The sequence below is a fragment of the Phocoena phocoena genome, chromosome 5 (assembly GCF_963924675.1).
Source record: "Phocoena phocoena chromosome 5, mPhoPho1.1, whole genome shotgun sequence".
NCBI classification, from domain to species: domain Eukaryota; kingdom Metazoa; phylum Chordata; class Mammalia; order Artiodactyla; family Phocoenidae; genus Phocoena; species Phocoena phocoena.
Genome location: NC_089223.1, coordinates 9,845,320 through 9,864,584, shown reverse-complemented (window position 1 = coordinate 9,864,584; position 19,265 = coordinate 9,845,320). Strand labels below are relative to the sequence as shown.

The following is a 19,265-nucleotide window of genomic DNA, read 5'->3' as shown; positions in this document are numbered from 1 at the left end:
TAAATGCTTTATAATGTTGTATTATCATTATGAAATGTAGCTCTTTGATTCTGGTGATATATCTTATCTTTATATCTACCTGACATGGGTAGAGCGACTCTAGTTTTCTTGCATTTGCAGTTTTTGTGGTGTATCTTTTTCCAATTTTTAATCTTAAACAAATTTTTATGCAAGCAAAAACAAGCAAATAAACAAAGTAGGTAACAGAAACTTGGAATTTTATTATTTTCAAAAGATAAATATAAAGAGCAGTCTAATTATTATATTGTTATCTAGATTTACATGGGTAATTGCTTGTTTTTGGTGAATTTCCTTACTTCATGACTCTCCACTGTTGCTTTTTCCTTCTGTAATTATCCATTGTCGGAGTTCCTATTCTACAGGCTTTTCATTTGCTTTTGAGATTTGCTGATAGGAAAATGTTAGTTTATAAGAACGTTGTTATAGATTTTGGAATCATTTCACCAAAATGTGCTAAAAGAAAAAAATCTTTAAGAAATACCCACCATGCAATGATTTATGGTGAAGTTCAAAACACTCCAAATTTTGTCATATATATATGTATTATATTTAAAAATAAAAGAAATAAGTTTATGTTTAAAATTATCCTTGAAAGTTTCCCATTATTATTTTTTAGAGATAATAAAATTAGTTTGAACTGCTAGATTGTTGAGAAAAAAAGAAAAATGGGTAAGAGCTCTTTATTCAATGGCAAACCCAAATGTTTATGTCAACTACCTGAGCTTGTAAATTATATTGATTCTCGAACAAATAGTTCTCTGATTTTCACTAATGTAATTTTATTGTTAGATTCCCCTGATCACATCAACATATTTTAAATTTGTTTAACATTTATCTAACTTTAAAAAAAATGTCTTATATGATTTAGGAAATTTGCTAGGAACATTTGTTAAACATAAATTAAAAAGGCAAGCATGGGCTTCCTTGGTGGCGCAGTGGTTGGGGTCTGCCTGCCGATGCAGGGGATGCGGGTTCATGCCCTGATCCAGGAGGATCCCACATGCCGTGGAGCGGCTGGGCCCGTGGGCCATGGCCGCTGGGCCTGCGTGTCCGGAGCCTGTGCTCTGTGGTGGGAGAGGCCACAGCAGTGAGAGGCCCGCGTGCCACAAAAAAAAAAAAAAAAAAAAAGGCAAGCATGTTGGGTGGAGGGGCATTGCAAACAATCTTGGATAAACATTCTTATTAGCTGTTATCTTACTAGAAACTATGCACTGCATCTAAAATCCCTTCCCAGTAGTCTTCTTGGTCAGTTACCGAACAGTACAAATTCTATAATAAGAGAATAACAAAAAGAGAACAGCGCAGACTGAAAGGAAACATCAAAACAAAAACTATTTCTGTAGATATTGTATTAAGTATTTTCTTCTTTTACAAGTAATGGAGTTATGTGAAGAAGTTAACAAAAAAGGAAGAAAAATTTATATAGCTCTCCCTTGTTGTAGTCACTTTTTTAAAAAAATCACTAATATGAAAAAATAAAGTGACAACAGAATTTCTTAGGGCCCAAAGCCAGCCTTTTTTTTTTTTTTTTTTAAATAAAGGAATTGATATTTGGGGTTGTAATAGCAAATGATCTCCAAAGAAGGGGGATATAATTGGCAGTGTGAGCTTCCATTCAGATTATTCACACTCGACCTATCTCAGAATTAAAATCTAAGATGGCAACAGAGTAGCATTAGGAAAAATCTCAAATAGGAGTGGTTTCCAGTGTGATACACTAAACTCATTAATGACTTTTTTCATCTTAAAAATAAAGTAATTGGGATATTCTGCAGTTAAAAATTATTTGTAGTGGGAAGAAGCAGCATAGAACAGGGAGATCAGCTCGGTGCTTTGCAATGACCTAGAGGGGTGGGATAGGAAGAGTGGGAGGGAGGGAGGTTCAAGAGGGAGGGGATATGGGGACATGTGTATGCATATGGCTGATTCACTTTGGTGTACAACAGAAACTAACACAGTATTGTGAAGCAATTATACTCCAATAAAGATCTATTAAAAAAAATTATCTGTATACACAGGTGGACTACTAAGCATCATAAAAATAAGTTAATAGAAATAAACTCTATTTGTCTATGTTAAAAAAGGTATTATTAATCTCAAATGAATAGCTGGAATTAAATTCAGCAATGAAATCTGAATTGCCATTTAAAAACTCATGGCTTAGAGAATATTTCAGTTTTCTTTAAAGGCACCTATTATGAATATCTTTTTTCTAGAACAGATGTTAATGCTAGTCATATAATAATATTGCTTTTCTTGCTGACCATAAAGAGTAAGACCCCCTGATCTCTGAATGGGCTTAACAAACAGATGTAATTATTGTTCATTTTACATTAGCTTTAAAAGTCAATTCTCTTCAGTTTCTTCAAATACTCTTTAATGAAGAAAAACAGATAGAAATATAAAAACAATCTCAGTATATTCTGAATATTGACCTTATAATGAATATCACTGCATATTTTTAACTTATAAAATTAAGTACCAGAAGAAAGCCCCTTGACTCTTCCTGCCAGTTTTTCCTACTTCCTTTTACTTTTTTGATTTTTTTAAATTAAAATCCAGACCAAAGAGAGAGGTAGAAAACTGAATACTTGACGGTTACAGACTTTGAGATTAATATCTTTTAATATAACAGCTATTATTAAGTTTGCGTTGTTCAGAGAGATTCAGACTACATGTCAAGCAAAAGGTCAGGAAGCCTGGACTGGTGCAGAAAGATACACTTACGTTGTCAATATAGAAACCATATAGTCATACATATAGCGGTGTACTGGTAAATATTTAACAACAGCTCTCCAAAATTTAAAAGCCCTACCTTGCATTGTTTGCCAATTTCTGTGGCATAATATTCCCATGTGGCTGATTTCACGCTAACAAAGTGACATAAATGAATGCACAATTGGGAAACATGCACATTAGCTATTATATAGTATTTCTACATATACATCCAATAGATGTAAATAAGCTCACAAGTGTAATTAATAGTAAAATATAGTAAAGTCAGTAGGAAATGTAGAGATTTCAGTACTGATTACCCTTTTAAAAATATGATTTGTTTCATTATAAGTGTACATAATTTAATTTTTTTAATGCCTGTGCTTAACTGTCAGCTCATAAAATTCCTGAAATTCTAACAATGATCAAGTATAAGCACACCGCTCCTACACACCACTGCATAGACACAAAGACCACCCCAGAGATATAAACTGGTTTGGGATGCAGAGATCTCTTCCAGTTATTACTTTAATAGCTGACAGGAAGACATGACTGGATGCCCCTAATAGGCTATGACAATCACTTCTCTTAAATTCCCTTCTCTCTCCCTGATTCACTTCTGGCCTCTAGTGGTAGCCACTAGTGTTGTTATTATTATTTTTATCAGTGTTAGAAAAGGAAACATCAGTGGCCATCATTGTAAGTGAGTCATAATACTACTCATATTAAACAGTTGTATTTTTCTGTTCTCACACTATTTATGAACATCCCTTATCAATAATGAGAAATCAGTTAAACGATAATAGGACATGATAAAATGTCACCGAATTGAGACTCAGAAATCTCAGGCTGCTGTTCCGAATTCACACCCACTAGGGGAAAGTCATTTAAAATTTTGGTCCCCTCATTTTACATCTTTGAAATAATATTGTTTACACTTTTTACAGAAATCCTCCAAAGAAAATAACTGTTGCAATTATAAAAATACAACCATAACATACTTGAATCCTAAAGGATGGCTGATTCTTGGACATAAAGATGAAAGACTCCACTGCGTATTTTCCTGACTAGCTCATCATCTAACTGAGCATAGACTGAAAGAGGGCACCTGGAGTCAATGGGCAAAATCAGTCAAACATTCAGATGAAATTTTACTAGATTAATTGTTACTGGAACAAAAATGACTAAATAAACTACTTTTATGGTATCATATAAAGTCTCAATATCATTAAAATGAAGTCCAGTTAATAGGTCTCTCAATAGCTTTTAAAAAACAACAGCTGATGCCCATTTCTCTTTATCTGACTTTTCCCAGACTTGGTATCAATTTATTCCTTTTTAATTCCTTCACAGAATCTTAGAATTTTGGGGAAGAGTACCTTATAAACAGAACTACAAACCCTTTATTTGACATATGAGAAAGGCTAAGTTCCACGAGGATACCTGACCCCTGCCCAGTGTTATGCAGTTAACTATTGATAGAAGAAGGGATTAACCAGGTCTACAGACTTCACTATCTACCAGCACTGAAAACATTAATCTTAGAGCAAACCATTACCTCTTGTAGAACTCTTTTCATCTTTAATAATAATGTCTTGACGGCTGTGCAGTCCTGTAGCATAAGTCTGAATGGCAGAGAATCGATGCCTCCATTTTCTTCCACACCTGGCAGGGGCCAATCTGCAGATGGACTGCTGGGCGTTCCCCTGATATGGGGACACCTGGCTTCCTGATCAATCTCTTTTGTTAATTTCAGGGAAAGGTTCCTAACAAGAAAAAAATGAACAAAAATTACTGGGTAGCATATTCAGAGCAGTATTTTCCAAGCTGTTGATCAATGTCAGTAGTGAGCTAGAAAAAACTTCCTTGTGACTCTCATTATTTCTTCACATTAGTCTTTGGAAATTCTGAAACTTTCTGTCAAAATTATGAAGTTATTTGTCAATTTTATATATAGTGGTAATAAGGTTCAATGACAATCACTATTTTATAATGTGATTTTTTTTCCCCAACTGGAATTTAATTTATACATGATAACAATGGGTTTACACTTATTTAACTCTTTTAAAAATGTTGAAATTCAAAAGTAATCACTGAAAGAGAAATTTCATACAGAGGTTTTCTGAAAATATGCTTAAAAATTAACTGGAAAGAAAAGATTAAGAAACCAAAACTTGGGATAAAAAATTTTGGTAATTATTATTTTAAATTACTAAATTAATCAATTGTGGATTCAACCATTTTGTGGATTAAGAAAGACTAGTATGCATAGGATTTTATGTGAAAATAGTGAAATAACTGCGAGATGCATAACTTCATATGTAATTAGCATGCTTATCAAATAATCATTAAATTTTTAGCATAGTAATGTGTGGAAAATATTTTATTGATTACTTGATATAAACAATTATTTTTAAATACTGCATTTTGAAAATAACATGCTTATATTGAAGGTATATATAAAGAAAAGATATTAAGATTAACAATTTTCCAAATATGCCTATGAGGCAGATATAAAAATAGTATGAAAAGAGCAGCCTATGAAAATAGTCATTTTTAATGAGTTTTTCTAAATTCGTTTCCATTCATTAAAACTAATGGGCCTAAAATAAATAAATACATTAAAAATAAAAAAAAATAAAGGGGCTTCCCTGGTGGCGCAGTGGTTGAGAGTCCTCCTGCCGATGCAGGGGACACGGGTTCATGCCCCGGTCCGGAAGATCCCACATGCCGCGGAGCAGCTGGACCCGTGAGCCATGGCCACTGAGCCTGCGCGTCCGGAGCCTGCGCTCCACAACGGGAGAGGCCACAGCAGTGAGAGGCCCGCGTACCGCAAAAAATAAACAAAACTAATGGGCCTATACAATAATGGCAATACTATAACATAGCTCAGGATATTTATGAAACTTATGCTCAATTTCAATAGCTTTTATGTATATTATTTACTGAAGTATATGACAAGGTCACTTGACAACCTAAATTGAGAAAAAACAGAGTTGCCTTGGAGCCTGCCACCAAGGTCAGGCAAAGACGCAAATAAAAAAATACGTCCTTGGTTAATTTTATCCAAATCTGATTATTCACAAATAGTATAACAATTTATAAAGTATTGGATAATTAGCAAAGAAACACATTTTTGGATCACACAATTGTTGACTTGTCTTCATGGGTATATTCAAGATCACAATTGTTATTTGAAGTGATCATATTAATTACTATCCCCACTTTACATTTACAATGAAATAATAAATGAACAGTCATAGCTAACATTTTTTGAGGATTGACTGTGGGCCAAGTACTGTGCTAACCACTTCATGTGTGTTAATTTATCCAAACCTTGAACAAAACCAAGAGGTAGCTATAATGAGTATCTTCATTTTACATATGAGAAAATAGGCCCAGATAAGTAGCTTTTCTCAAATTAAAATAGCTATTAAGAACTTGACCTGAGATGAACCAACCTAAGTACATAAGCAGGATAAGATTTTTTTTTCCTACTAGCCATTTAACATGCATATATATACAATAATAATTAATGTATCTCAGGTAGTCGTGTAAGGACTTCATCTATGCTAAACCACTTAATACTCATACAACTCTTTGAGGTATTAAAATCCCCATTTCACAGTTGAGGAATTTGAATCTCAAAGAGGTTAAGGTACATGCTGATGGCAATACAGCAAAGAAGCAACAGAGCAGAGATTTGAACGCAGCCAGTGCACTCGGGCTCTTAGTCACAAGATTCTGCATCTCATAAACAAGCAAGCAAATGAACAAAAACAAAAATTGAAAACAATAAAACATACCTATAATTACACAAAGCATCATTTATATTTTCATTTTTAAAATATATTTTCATGTGGCTTAATATCATCAAAACAAACAACCCAGTCAAAAAATGGGCAGAAGACCTAAATAGACGTTTCTCCAAAGAAGACATACAGATGGCCAAGAGGCACATGAAAAGATGTTCAACATCGCTACTTATTAGAGAAATGCAAATCAAAACTACAATGAGGTATCACCTCACACCAGTCAAATGGCTGTCATCAAAAAATCCACAAACAATAAATTCTGGAGAGGGTGTGGAGAGAAGGGAATCCTCTTGCACTGTTGGTGGGAATGTAAATTGATACAGCCACTATGGAGAACAGTACGGAGGTTCCTTTAAAAAACTAAAAATAGAGCTACCATATAATCCTGCAATCCCACTCCTGGGCATATATCCGTAAAAAAACATGCACCCCAATGTTCACTGCATTACTGTTTACTATAGCCAAGACATGGAAGCAACCTAAATGTCCATCGACAGAGGAATGGATAAAGAAGGTGTGGTACATATATACAATGGAATATTACCCAGCCATTAGAAAGAATGGAATAATGCCATTTGCAGCAACATAGATGGACCTAGAGATTGTCATACTGAGTGAAGTCAGACAGAGAAAGACAAATATTGTATGATATCACTTATATGCAAAATCTAAAAAGAAATGATACAAATGAACTTATTTACAAAACAGAAACAGATTCACAGACTTAGAGAACCTGTGGTTACCACGGGGGAAGGGATAGTTAGGGAGTTTGGGACTGACATGTACACACGGCTATATTTAAAATAGACAATCAACAACAACCTACTGTACAGCACAGGGAACTCTGCTCAATATTATGTTGCAACCTAAATGGGAAAAGAATTTGAAATAGAATAGATGCATGTATATGTATAACTGAATCACTTTGCTGTACACCTGAAACTATCACAACATTGTTAATCACCTATACTCCAATACAAAATAAAAGATTTAAAAAATAAATTAAGTATATTTTATTAGATATGACTGATTCATTTAAATTATATACAACTTGTAGTGAGCTATACAATCATTCTTAAAGGTTTTTATTTTGTTTTAGTGTCTAAGACCAATAAGAATAAAATAAAATATAAAAATTAAAATTCATAGCACAAGTAACAGTATTTTAGTTATAATAGAATTTTCCAAGATTTATCAGGTTTAAGTTGTGAACTTGCCTGGTGTCTGGCGCATATTAAGCTGACTCAGTAAATAACTGTATAATTGAAGTTGAACAAATGAATACAATAATGAGTGAATGAACAAAAGAATTCTTTGTAATAATCTATGCATACGACTCTCATTTGTACACAGACATTTTTCTGGAAGGTGAATTTGTATGTAATGCAGGGCTGCCACCCACGCTTCCAGATTTCCCAGCACTCTTACAATAAAATAAACTAACAATTTTATAATTCCTTTTAATTAGATTGCTGTTTCTTTGAACCCATTTGTCCAATTATGTATCTAAACATCAATAAAGACTGAAAAAGCTTTCACAAACCACACTCGTGTGAAGTTCTGCAACTAATTTCAGGAAATTACTGAGATTCTAAGGATTACAGTTTAGCATTTACACATCTAAGGATCACTGCTGTTTCAGATAGTTACGAATGGACTATATGCAGAAATGTACTTAGAAGATAAAATTAGCCATTTGTTTTGCACTTCACAAGTTTGGATCTCTCCTTAATTCCAACAAGGAAGAGAATGATGGCATTATGTCACAGTTATGGAAAACACCCACCCTGTATCCAGCAGAGCAACAGCGGCTGGTGCTGCAGAGATTAATAGGACTCTGTCACTGGCCTCAAGAGGCTCACCATGAACATTAACGGCTTAATAATTGATACCAAAAAATAACAGCTAATATTCTTTCCCATATGGAAAACAAATCCATTTATTTCTACATGAAAAAGAGTGGGCTGCCACCCCACAATAATCAAAACCATTCTTCATTAGGTTGAGTCAGTTAGGAAAATGGGCTGTTAATCAGGTCTGCTACTCAGCTGTACAGGCCGGCACAGGTATCCTAGTCTATACTTATGGTCATTGGATTTCTGATTGATTGGTGCCTGGGGAATAACAATTATTAAATATTTTGAATACTAATGTGTTTAACAATAGACTATGACTGGGCCAAAAATACCCATGTGTCTCTGGGCAAATACACCTAAAAAAATCCATCCCTGTAATTGACAAGAAAAGGAGAAAAGTCTCTAATATGAAGTCATAGTTTCCCCTGGCACAGACAACCCATAATAAGGCCGGGAGGGTAGAGCAAGGTTCAGGTGCTCTCCTGTTCCTGTATTAGCAGGGCTCATGAGATGATGCAATTCATGTACTTCAGGATATATAGCTCTCTGTCTGCCAGCACTCTGAATTATTATTGTCCAGAAAACTGAAGAAATGTGCTTTATATCAAAACAGATAGTCCGTTCACTTCACACACACACACAAAGGATAAGATACTGAAGCCCGATACAGTGGTTCATTAATCACCATAACTACTGCAAACAAAAAACAAAGACAATGTAATCTCCACTGAGCACATCCATATACACTTCACCCTCTCTGTATCATCTCCATGAATCTTTGCTAGAATTGCTCAGTAATATTTTCACTTGCCTTGTTGATTATAAATGCCAACCAAGTCTTTATAATTGAAAATTGTGTAACATTTAGAGAGTCAAATTGAGACTTACGGGCCTTTCTTAGTCTGTACGTTTTAGATAATAAAGCTTTTGAGTAAAATTAACAGCAAAATTCATAAATGTTACATTAAATATATTCTTGAAAGTTTCAACTTGAGAAACTGGAGGGTTTCAACTGGTATTTAAAACGTTTGACTCAAACTACTATGGTGAATTGGCTCTGTACTTTTGTCACTGGGATCCTTTGTGTGAAAGAAATTTTCTACCAACCTAGTTCAAAAGTTCTGCTGCAATTCTATTTTTAATATGACAGATAAGTTTAATGGGAAAATATATATCTTGACATAAACTATACAGTGATTAAAGAATTTTTCCTTACCAGGAAGAGAAAATAAAAGTATTTTCCTTATTTTTTAATCATTTGGTTATAACTAGAACTATCGTTTGGATACTGAGATATTTTCTTCCCACCCATATGTATTCTTCAATCATTTGAAAACTTCCCAACATAATGGCCCAAATTACTAACAAAATACAAGAAAATGTCAGTTGCAAAAGACTGATGCTCTTACCTGTCATAGGAGCTACTCCTTATTTAGTGTACTGACACCTTTCATGATAGCAAATATCTGCGGTCATTAGGGATCGCAATGATTTACACTTTATAATGTGCCTATGATTTCTGAACTACATTTCCAAGGAATGAAAAGTAAAAGTAATCTCCATTTGTACAGCATAATAAATAAGCATATGTATATAACTGCCTTCCAAAGCTTCATTAAGTAGATTTGAAGAAAATAATATTGTGTTTTTAAAAACCATACTTTGGGAAACATTGTTATTTAAACCTCATTTCAAAAAGGCCCAGGTTATTTATGGTAAATTAAATCTTAGCTTTGAATAATTCTAAGACAGGCATGAAGGTATAAATCTATATTCATGAACTGGCATCCCAGAACCTAATAAAAAAATGTTTAGGGAACTAACTACAAGAAGTCTTGGTTGATGAATAAACTATGTATTTTTCTTATGTTTTCTTTCAAAATATATTGTTTAACTGAAAGTGTCATCTTAGGAAAATACTTGTATCTCAAATTGTATTATAATTGGGTATTTAGCTGTATTTCTGGAAGGGATGAAACCAGCATCCATCCTTCCACAGGAGGGTAGTGGTTATAAGAACGTGTTGATATTTTACATTTACATATGAGGAGGATTTCACTAGTAGCTTAAGTGATGGGTATAAGAAAGGCAAGATATGGGGAAAGGTAAGATAAAATCCAAATACCTTAACATAACCAACAAGGTTCTCCATAATCTAGCAACTGTCTGCCTCACCACACTTCATCGTCTAACAACTACCTCCTTGTTTTTTAAGTTCCAATCACACTGCTCTTCATTCAGGCCCTGAAACGTGCCAAGCTCCAACCTGCCTCAGGAACTTTACATATGTTCTTCTATCTGCATGAAAAAGTGTTGCTTACCCACCTTCCAGATCTTGCCTTAAAATACATCACTTCTTCAAGGAAATCTCCTTTGCATCTCATATCAAAAGAATAATCAAATTTAGTGCTACAGAAAGCATTATAGATCTAGTTTAACATTCCTATTTAATATATAAGGAGCTCAAATCTAAATTAATTTTCTAAGTGTCACACAGTGTCTAGAAGGTGTAGAATTCCAGTCTCCTGACTTCTAGTCCAGTGCTCTTATCTTCATACTGCATCATGTCTTAATAGGGTTAAAATTTTAAATATACTTGTATTTATTTATGTTATTTTCACTGAAGCTACAGTAGTAAAATATTAGGTTACGATCTTAGGAAATAAGATTAAATAGTAAGGACTCCTATTCCCTACAACAGTTAGAATTTCTTTCTCCAAAATTTTCAAGAATGTAGATATTCTATGAATGTAAATCTGCTCATACAAACTTTGAAAGTAGTTGTTTAATCATAAAAAGAAATGACTGAGTTGATTGCCTTTGTTTAGCAACTTTTCTCCATGCCATTAATGTCATCCATATTTCTCCCTGCCATTCTCTACTTTTGTTTTCACATGTCATTTAAGATCCAGTTTAAAGATCATTTCTGTAAGAAAAAGAATTAGAATTGATAAATATAGAGATGTACGTAGTAAAATAAAGTTCAGCAAAGAGCGACTCAAATTATTGTTTAAAAACTCCCATGTTCACACATATAAAGATATACAACAAAATCTGTGCACATGTATACATTTTTCACTTTGCAATTACTCATTTAATTGTAGATATTGTAAGTTTTAATTATGCTATGATTTAATTAATAGTGTAATCATTTTTTTTTGCTAGAGCACTCAAGCTGTCAGAAAGTTGAGGGCACAGAATTTTCAAAAATATTTTATATAGATGGAGATCAAATATTAATTTATTGTCCCCTGATATTATAGAAGTGATTCTCAATTTAGAAAACCTCATAAACTGGCTGGTCTTCCTGTGTCTAACAGATAATCAATCAAATATTTTTTTAAAAACTTAAGTTCCTTCTCTCTAGTCTTCCAGGCAATTCATCATGTAAACAACATCAATTCTCTGATATGTTTGCAGACTCCTATCTTCAACATTTTCCTGATTTTACACTTCTCTATTCTGAGGGTCAGGAAAATTTTCCCACCCTCTCATCCACCACTCCATGGAAGTGATTTCATTTGGAAAATTTTGAACTATACAAGGAAAACAAATTAAAGTCAAACAAAATCTGATCTCTGAGAAATAATTATCTCACTATGATACCAAAGAGCTTTTTAAAATAGTTCAATTCCACTGTAGTAAACTGTTATTAAATTTACTTTCAAATGCATTTATAAACATGAAAATCATCTAAAAATGGGAAAGAGTTTTACTATATTATTTTATAGTTAATGTCTTGATTGGTGACAGAATTCTATAAATATATTTTAGACACTTGGCATCTTCTATAGTTATCTAAGATACATACTTTATAGTTACCTATTTGGTGTACTTTATATATTATAATTTACATATAATTAATTTAAGATTTTTTTAGTGAAAGAAATACACAATTTATTATTTTATATTTGCTTTGAAAAAATAATATTTTTTTTAAAGTCACAAATTCAAGCTCTAATATGACTTGCCTTACTATGAAACTTCTTTCTTTTTTTAAATGAATTTTTTTCAACTATAAGAGTTTCATATTTGTAGGGTAATAGAATCAGTAAAATGAGAATCATCATTTTTAGAGATGTAAATTATATTTTTGAAAATAATTTTTTCCCAATACTACTTATTGCCTGCCCTTTTCCCTTCAATATCAGGAGAATAAGTCACAAAAGTACCAAGGTCTTGCTTCACATCCATATCATGGAGGGAATTTGATTAATCTTTCAGAACCAAACTATCACTATAAAACCCATCCTATTTCATTATCGCATAATATATTTAGAACTTAATGTCATCATTTTAAGAATTTGTATGTAAAAGTCTCCTCTTATGACCATTTAAGGAGAGCACACAATGGGTTTTTAGATATAATTTATAAAAAATATGTAACTGATATTTGCTTACAATAATTTGTATTACATCAGAACATTCTTAAAAAACACAACAAAACTATAGAATGTCTTCAATTTGCCTGTAGGTATCTAAGTAACCTTTACAAAATGCAATTTTTTACAAATATTGCAGCTAGGGTCTATTACAATAAAAATTCTGATATAATACATACCACTGAAGATATGCTAAAAGTTATACAACCTACAGTCAATTACATAGTTTTAAAAGACTTTTCTATGTCCTTCACCTTTTTAAAATATTCAAGATCTGGCAAACTAAGTGTAGTAAGTATTAGCCATGAAAGTATAATATAGGAAGTAGTGTTTCCAAATAGAAAATCAATTCTTGTGTTGTAACTTGACATAAAGACAATACCTAAAATTACTGGCATAATACGTAGCGGCAAGGAAACTGTAAAACTCCAATGCTTTTCAAAGCTAAAAGAATTGGAGATTTTGACTTTGAGTAAATCTTTAGAACCACAAAACTTTATCAGTTTGAGAAAGATTAGTAAAACCTCCATCACACTTATCAACCAAATTTCCCAGATTCCATTCTTGAGGTAACAAAAGGCACTGTGATGGTCTACATTCAATTTCAACTAGAAAAGTAAAATTTTCCGTATTACGCAAAATCAAGAATTTCTAAATATCTTGTCAAACTCACTCCTACATACACAAAAAGCACCTGGGCTTACTTTTAAATACATGAATTCCAGGGGTGTATCTCCAGCCCACTGTGCCACTCGCCTTAGTAAGACAAACAAAACACGTAGTGTAATAGCAGAATAGGTTAGACGTATCTTATCACACTCACTGCATATGATTTTCCCCAGGATATATGTGAGTTTTGACATAATGTGGCTCATTTATACTTATCCTTTAAGCCTGGGTTAGTGCACCCTCTCTCCCAGGAAATCCTCTCCAACCCTTCTGGCTACCTCAGGCTGCACTAGCTGTCTCTTCCTTTTGGTCCAGTAACACCGAATAAGGTGATACTCTCCTTCCGTGAGCCTTATATGTCCAAGTCGCTGTTGAATAAGTTAATATATGGCAATTTCACATACACTAAACACGTGTGCTAAGAATTCTACCTTATGAATCCTAAATAACGGGTTTACATATTGCAATTTCCCATGGATCACTTCCCAGATTTATCTTTGAAGCTTTACCTAGGCAAAACTATTTAAGGCAGTCAGTACGTTATGGGTAGATACAGAAAGAAGTAGAACTAAAACGAGTAGAATTAAAACAACAACAATGACAGAAATAACAATGATAAAATGATAGAAACTCATTTGGAGTATGAATATAGATATCAAGTACCACTGTCCCTCAGTATCTGCAGGAGATTGGTTCCAGGACAAAGGACGTATATCAAAATCCATGTATGCTCAAATTCCACAGTCGGCCCTCCAACTCCATGACCTCCATATCCCAGGATTCAATCAACACTGGATCATGTATTATTTGGGATCCTGGGTTGATTGAATCTGCATAGATGAAACCCACGGATATGCAGGGCCAACTATATACTTACTGGAAAAAAAAAATCCATGTATAACGGACTAGCACGGTTCAGACCCGTGTTGTTCAAGGGTCAACTGTAGTTGCACGAGAAGAAAGTGTAACTGAATTTTCATAGCTTCTGGGTTTAAATTTAGGTCCTCCTAAGAAGGAAGATTCTTGTTCTTGGGGAGAACTATTTTATGTAATATAAAGTTATAGTGGAGGTACAATTGTTTGAAAGAGAAAACCTCATTTTTAATAATATAGAAGACAATGTGTAGTATCCCACTTTTTGAAGATTATTCTTACTAAATGAAAAGTACATAATTAGGTTCCAGCCAATAAGCTGTCCCAAAGTCCTAATTCTAGAAAGTAAGTGGCTTTTGGAATCATGAGTACTGAAGAGTTACAACTTTGTGCCTAAAGTAAGATTAAGAAAAATTAGAAAGTACCTGAAGATTAACTGGATATCAATAAGTAAGTATTGTTTTCTCCAATTACCAGTTGTAATGATATCCTAAATTATATCACCTTTTAATATACTGAACAGTCAATTATGATATTATATACAGTTTGGATTAGTGGAATACAAGGTCACAGTCCAACCTCTTGATGGTCAGTTTGAATTGCAGCTGCAGTGCATAGTAACTAGAACACAGCTGTCCTGCAAACGCAGTCCTATTAGAGATTGCCCGCATGTGACATAAGACACAGGTATAGATTTGGGGGCTAAAAAGTATAATTGCTTTTTATTTTTAGCAAAATATTAATGATCAAATATGTCTTAAAAATTATATTCAGCATAATAATAGCTGAATAATCCTAGTAAAGAATCCTGCTAACTTTACAACTGTATTCCTTAAACATTCATTCATTTGTCCATTCTTTCAATAATTATCTATTGAGCACCCGTAATACCTATTAATGTCCTAAGAAATAAGATTTGTGAAATCTTATAGTAAATAGTTTTCTTGGAAGATGTTTAGATGGCTTATTAAAAAACCGTCTCAAAAAAAGTGCTGAATTTAATTCAAATTTCTATGTTAAATATTATAATAATAAACATTATGATAGTAAAAGCATACTACTAACATGTAGAACCATCAAATGGTGCTGATTCTAAAAACGTAGTTTTTTTGTAAACAATAGCAAACTTAACCATGAATGGACAAGAAAGACAAAAGGTGTCAATCTTTTTTTCTCTCTGAAATGGAGAACCCCTGTACTTGGTATAAATAGCAGGCCAGATTATTTGTGTAAATGGAAAGCATATAGCACCATTTATACATAATTATACATCATAGAACTGTCAAGGTATAAATATCTGTTGCAAGGAACAACCAAAAAATCCTTGAGGCCAGTAGGAGAATCTGAGGCTGGACCTTGAAAGGACTGACATAAAGACAGAGTGTCAGAGCTGAACTGATTTAAATGCTTCAGTTTCAAGTAGCTGAATTACCTTTCCATTATTCATCAGTATAGCAAGAACATAGACAAACATTAATATAAACATGATATGTGGCTATAAATCAGAAGGTTAGATAAGTCAGAAGCTGCAAAATGTTTTAGGTTTCTGTTGATGAATCGTTTCCTTACTCCTGTCTGGAAGACACACTTAGATTGTTGGACTCTGTCTCCAATATATTCCTCTTTGAATGTTATCTCAGTTTCTTTCTTCCTATGCTTAAGTGTACTCGACATTTAAATCCAGATAACGGTGGGTGCTGGTGGCATAGGATGGTTTCTCTTTCACACAAGCAGCAGAAACACAGATCGGTATCAATGTTCAACTGTCTTTGAAACAGAGACGAGGATGAAAAAGAAAATACCCAGCCCTTTTTTTTTACACAACCAAAGAAGAGCTTTTAAAAGAAAACCTCCATTTTGCTCTTTCCTCTCCAGAGACAACTACCCATTTAAGGAAGTATAACAGGAAAAAAAATTCCTCAGAAAGAAATGAAGTTCCATTCCCAAAACAAGTCTTCCCAAAATGACTGTATTAAGTTGCTTTATATCTACTTTTTTTTTTCTTCTTTTTTTTTGGCCACGCCGTGGGGCATGCAGGATCTTAGTTCCCAGACCAGGGATGGAACCCGTGCCCCCTACTTTGGGAGCGCAGTCATAAACACTGGACTGCCAGGGAAGCCCCTATACCTACTCTGCAATGCCTGAAAATAAAAATGTTTTCTTTAATGAGCAGTCTTAATTGTGTTCTAAATTGTCACCTTTTAAGATATTTTAATAGTCAATTATGGTATTACTAATCTACAGAGGAGGAATCTAAGATGCAGAGACTGAACAGGATGCAAATAGCAAAACTGGGCTTCAAATTCAACAATTTTGGCTCCAGAGTCTGTGTCCTAATCCGTTTGCTCCCTCCAGAGACAGCTGCTTGGCAAAAAGTCAATGAGCTCACTAAGCCAGACTCTAAGGTCATAAATACGTATTGATTGGAAAATATAAGCTAATATTACTTCAGAGTACTTTCTATGATCTTTCTATTTCTTTTTCATCTAAAACATTTTTTATCTTATTCTTCAATAGTTTCATAGAAGAGTAGGATATTATACTATAATAATTTATATTGGGAAATTTACCTGAAAACAATTTTGTTTTTTAAAAAAGTTTCCTAGAATCACTGAAGTGAACAATTTGGGGATATTTAAAGTCGAGTGCCTATGATCCAAAGGAGGCGTTACTGGAGCACTGTTATAAAATAAACTATTAATATTCTTAGAGGCAACTTCTTAAAAGTTGGTCATAGTAGTGTTAGAATGGACTCTTTTTTTCTTCTTATGTGAACGTATGTTGTTTTTTTTCTTGCACAATAAATAAATTCTTCCCCTTTCTTTGCTAAAAAATGCCTTCATTTTCCTTTGAGAAAGTCCCTCCTCTCCCCTATGATTGCATGCAATCTTGATGGGATTGCTAAACAAGGTCCCCTTATCTCTTCTTTTGTGTGGTCACATAATTTGGTCTACAAACAAACTCTGGTGGTTTCCAGAAATATGAATCTTGAGCAACACAGCACAGGGACAGAAAACCACAGTAGCCAACTTATTCTAATGGTGGAGCCTTGAAGAGATTACCCATTCATTCCTGAGACCCAGGGCCAAATGCACAGGCTTGCACCTTCTAGAGTCACACAGGATCTGGTTCTTAGAAGGTCCTACATTTGGTTTAATGTTCTGCTATTACTAACTGGAAAATCTCAATTTTTAAACAAGGAGCCTTGTACTTTTTATTTTTCACTGGGCCTTGCAAATTGTGTAACTGATCCCGCTCTCTTAGTTCCCTGATATTACCATGTGTCTGCTCTTCTTGAGGCCTATTTGGTGTTTGGCTTTCCCTTTGTTTCTGTAAGCTGGTGCATATACTTAAAATAATTTTTTTTTTTTTTAATGAAGTGAGCAAAATTCGGTTTCTGGGGCTTGTATCAAAGCACCTTATGTTTTACATTTGACAGGCCCAAGACTAAAGTGTAAAATGTAACATAGTTTTTTTCCAATGCTCTCACACCCTTTGGTGTATTCCTGTCATGTCCATTTCTATGATCTTCTCCAGGTTTGTTTTAGAGTATTATTGCTCCCTGGATATTCAGAATTCATTATTGGGACGTTGTATTTCATTGTGCACTTTCTAAGCCAGAGGCCATCACTTTTTGTAACTTCCCTGTCAAAACACACTGATGCTGTGCCCTGGCCCTCACCGCCCTGACCCCTTTTAGGTAATTAATTCAGCTAGTCTGCTGAAGTTGATAAGGGACTGGTACAACATTTTTATTTTAATAGGTTACTTCTTATCCAGAAGGAATGACTTCTGACACAAAAATTTAGGGCATGTTTTCTGCTCAAAACAGATGGTTTATAGCTTTTGGTTTTGGTTTCTCAAATCATACTAAATAGGGAGGCATATATTTTGTCTACCAATTTCTCCTGCATTTAGAATGAAAAATAAAGTTATTCTAAGACTCGTGGCTGGAGGTCAGCACTAGAAAATTATATGACCTTTGTTTTAATGTGGAATTACCCTGCTTTAAAATGGCGTTGCATGCATTCTAAATCTTGTACGTTTAAGGTTATAATGCCGTAAGTTTCTTTTCACTGGTAACTCCAATAAATTGACTTTATTTCAGCTTCTCACTTTGTACATCAAAAAGGTAAAAATAGGGGCTTCCCTGGTGGCGCAGTGGTTGAGAGTCCGCCTGCCGATGCAGGGGACGCGGGTTCGTGCCCCGGTCCGGGAAGATCCCACATGCCGCGGAGCGGCTAGGCCCGTGAGCCATGGCCGCTGAGCCTGCACGTCCGGAGCCTGTGCTCAGCAACGGGAGGGGCCACAACAGTGAGTGGCCTGCGTACCGCAAAAAAAAAAAAAAAAAAAAGTTAAAAATAGATGGCTACTTTCTGTGATTACCTAGCCCTACTAAATTATCAATGGGAAATTTAGGATATGCTTTGTATCCTTTTTAAAAAATACTCTATTTGATATTCCACTTTTTTTCTATATCCCCTCTAAAAATTTCTCTATAAACTAAAATTTTACCTTGAGACTAAAACTTTACCTTGAGAGAAGCAAAAATTTCATGTGGGTCAAGATATTTCATTTTCTGTTTTAATGTTGTTTTAAGATTTAATGCTTTTATTTATAAATGACCTCAGTAATTTAAAGTTGCACTTTTATCGAATAGATTATTATTGGCCTATGTATTATCACCTAAGAGAAAAGAAAAAAAGGAATTACATTAAAAAATAATAGTTTTCTTCATATGAAATGGTATTATAAAAATATCCCGGGCTTCCCTGGTGGCGCAGTGGTTGAGAGTCCGCCTGCCGATGCAGGGGACACGGGTTCGTGCCCTGGTCCGGGAGGATCACAGATGCCGCGGAGTGGCTAGGCCCGTGAGCCGTGGCTGCTGGGCCTGCGCGTCCGGAGCCTGTGCTCCGCAACGGGAGAGGCCACAA

General features: G+C 34.2%; 1 protein-coding gene across 2 annotated transcripts in view; it reads right to left on the bottom strand.

Annotated features, from left to right (window-relative positions):
* The window catches only part of CCSER1 (coiled-coil serine rich protein 1), a 1,266,496-nt gene that overhangs the window by 814,491 nt on the left and 432,740 nt on the right, over positions 1-19,265 (bottom strand). For both annotated transcript variants that reach the window (XM_065877864.1, XM_065877863.1), the window contains one exon: positions 4,295-4,502. In XM_065877864.1, the coding sequence (XP_065733936.1) occupies positions 4,295-4,502 (208 nt within the window). The remainder of the gene's footprint in view (positions 1-4,294; positions 4,503-19,265) is intronic.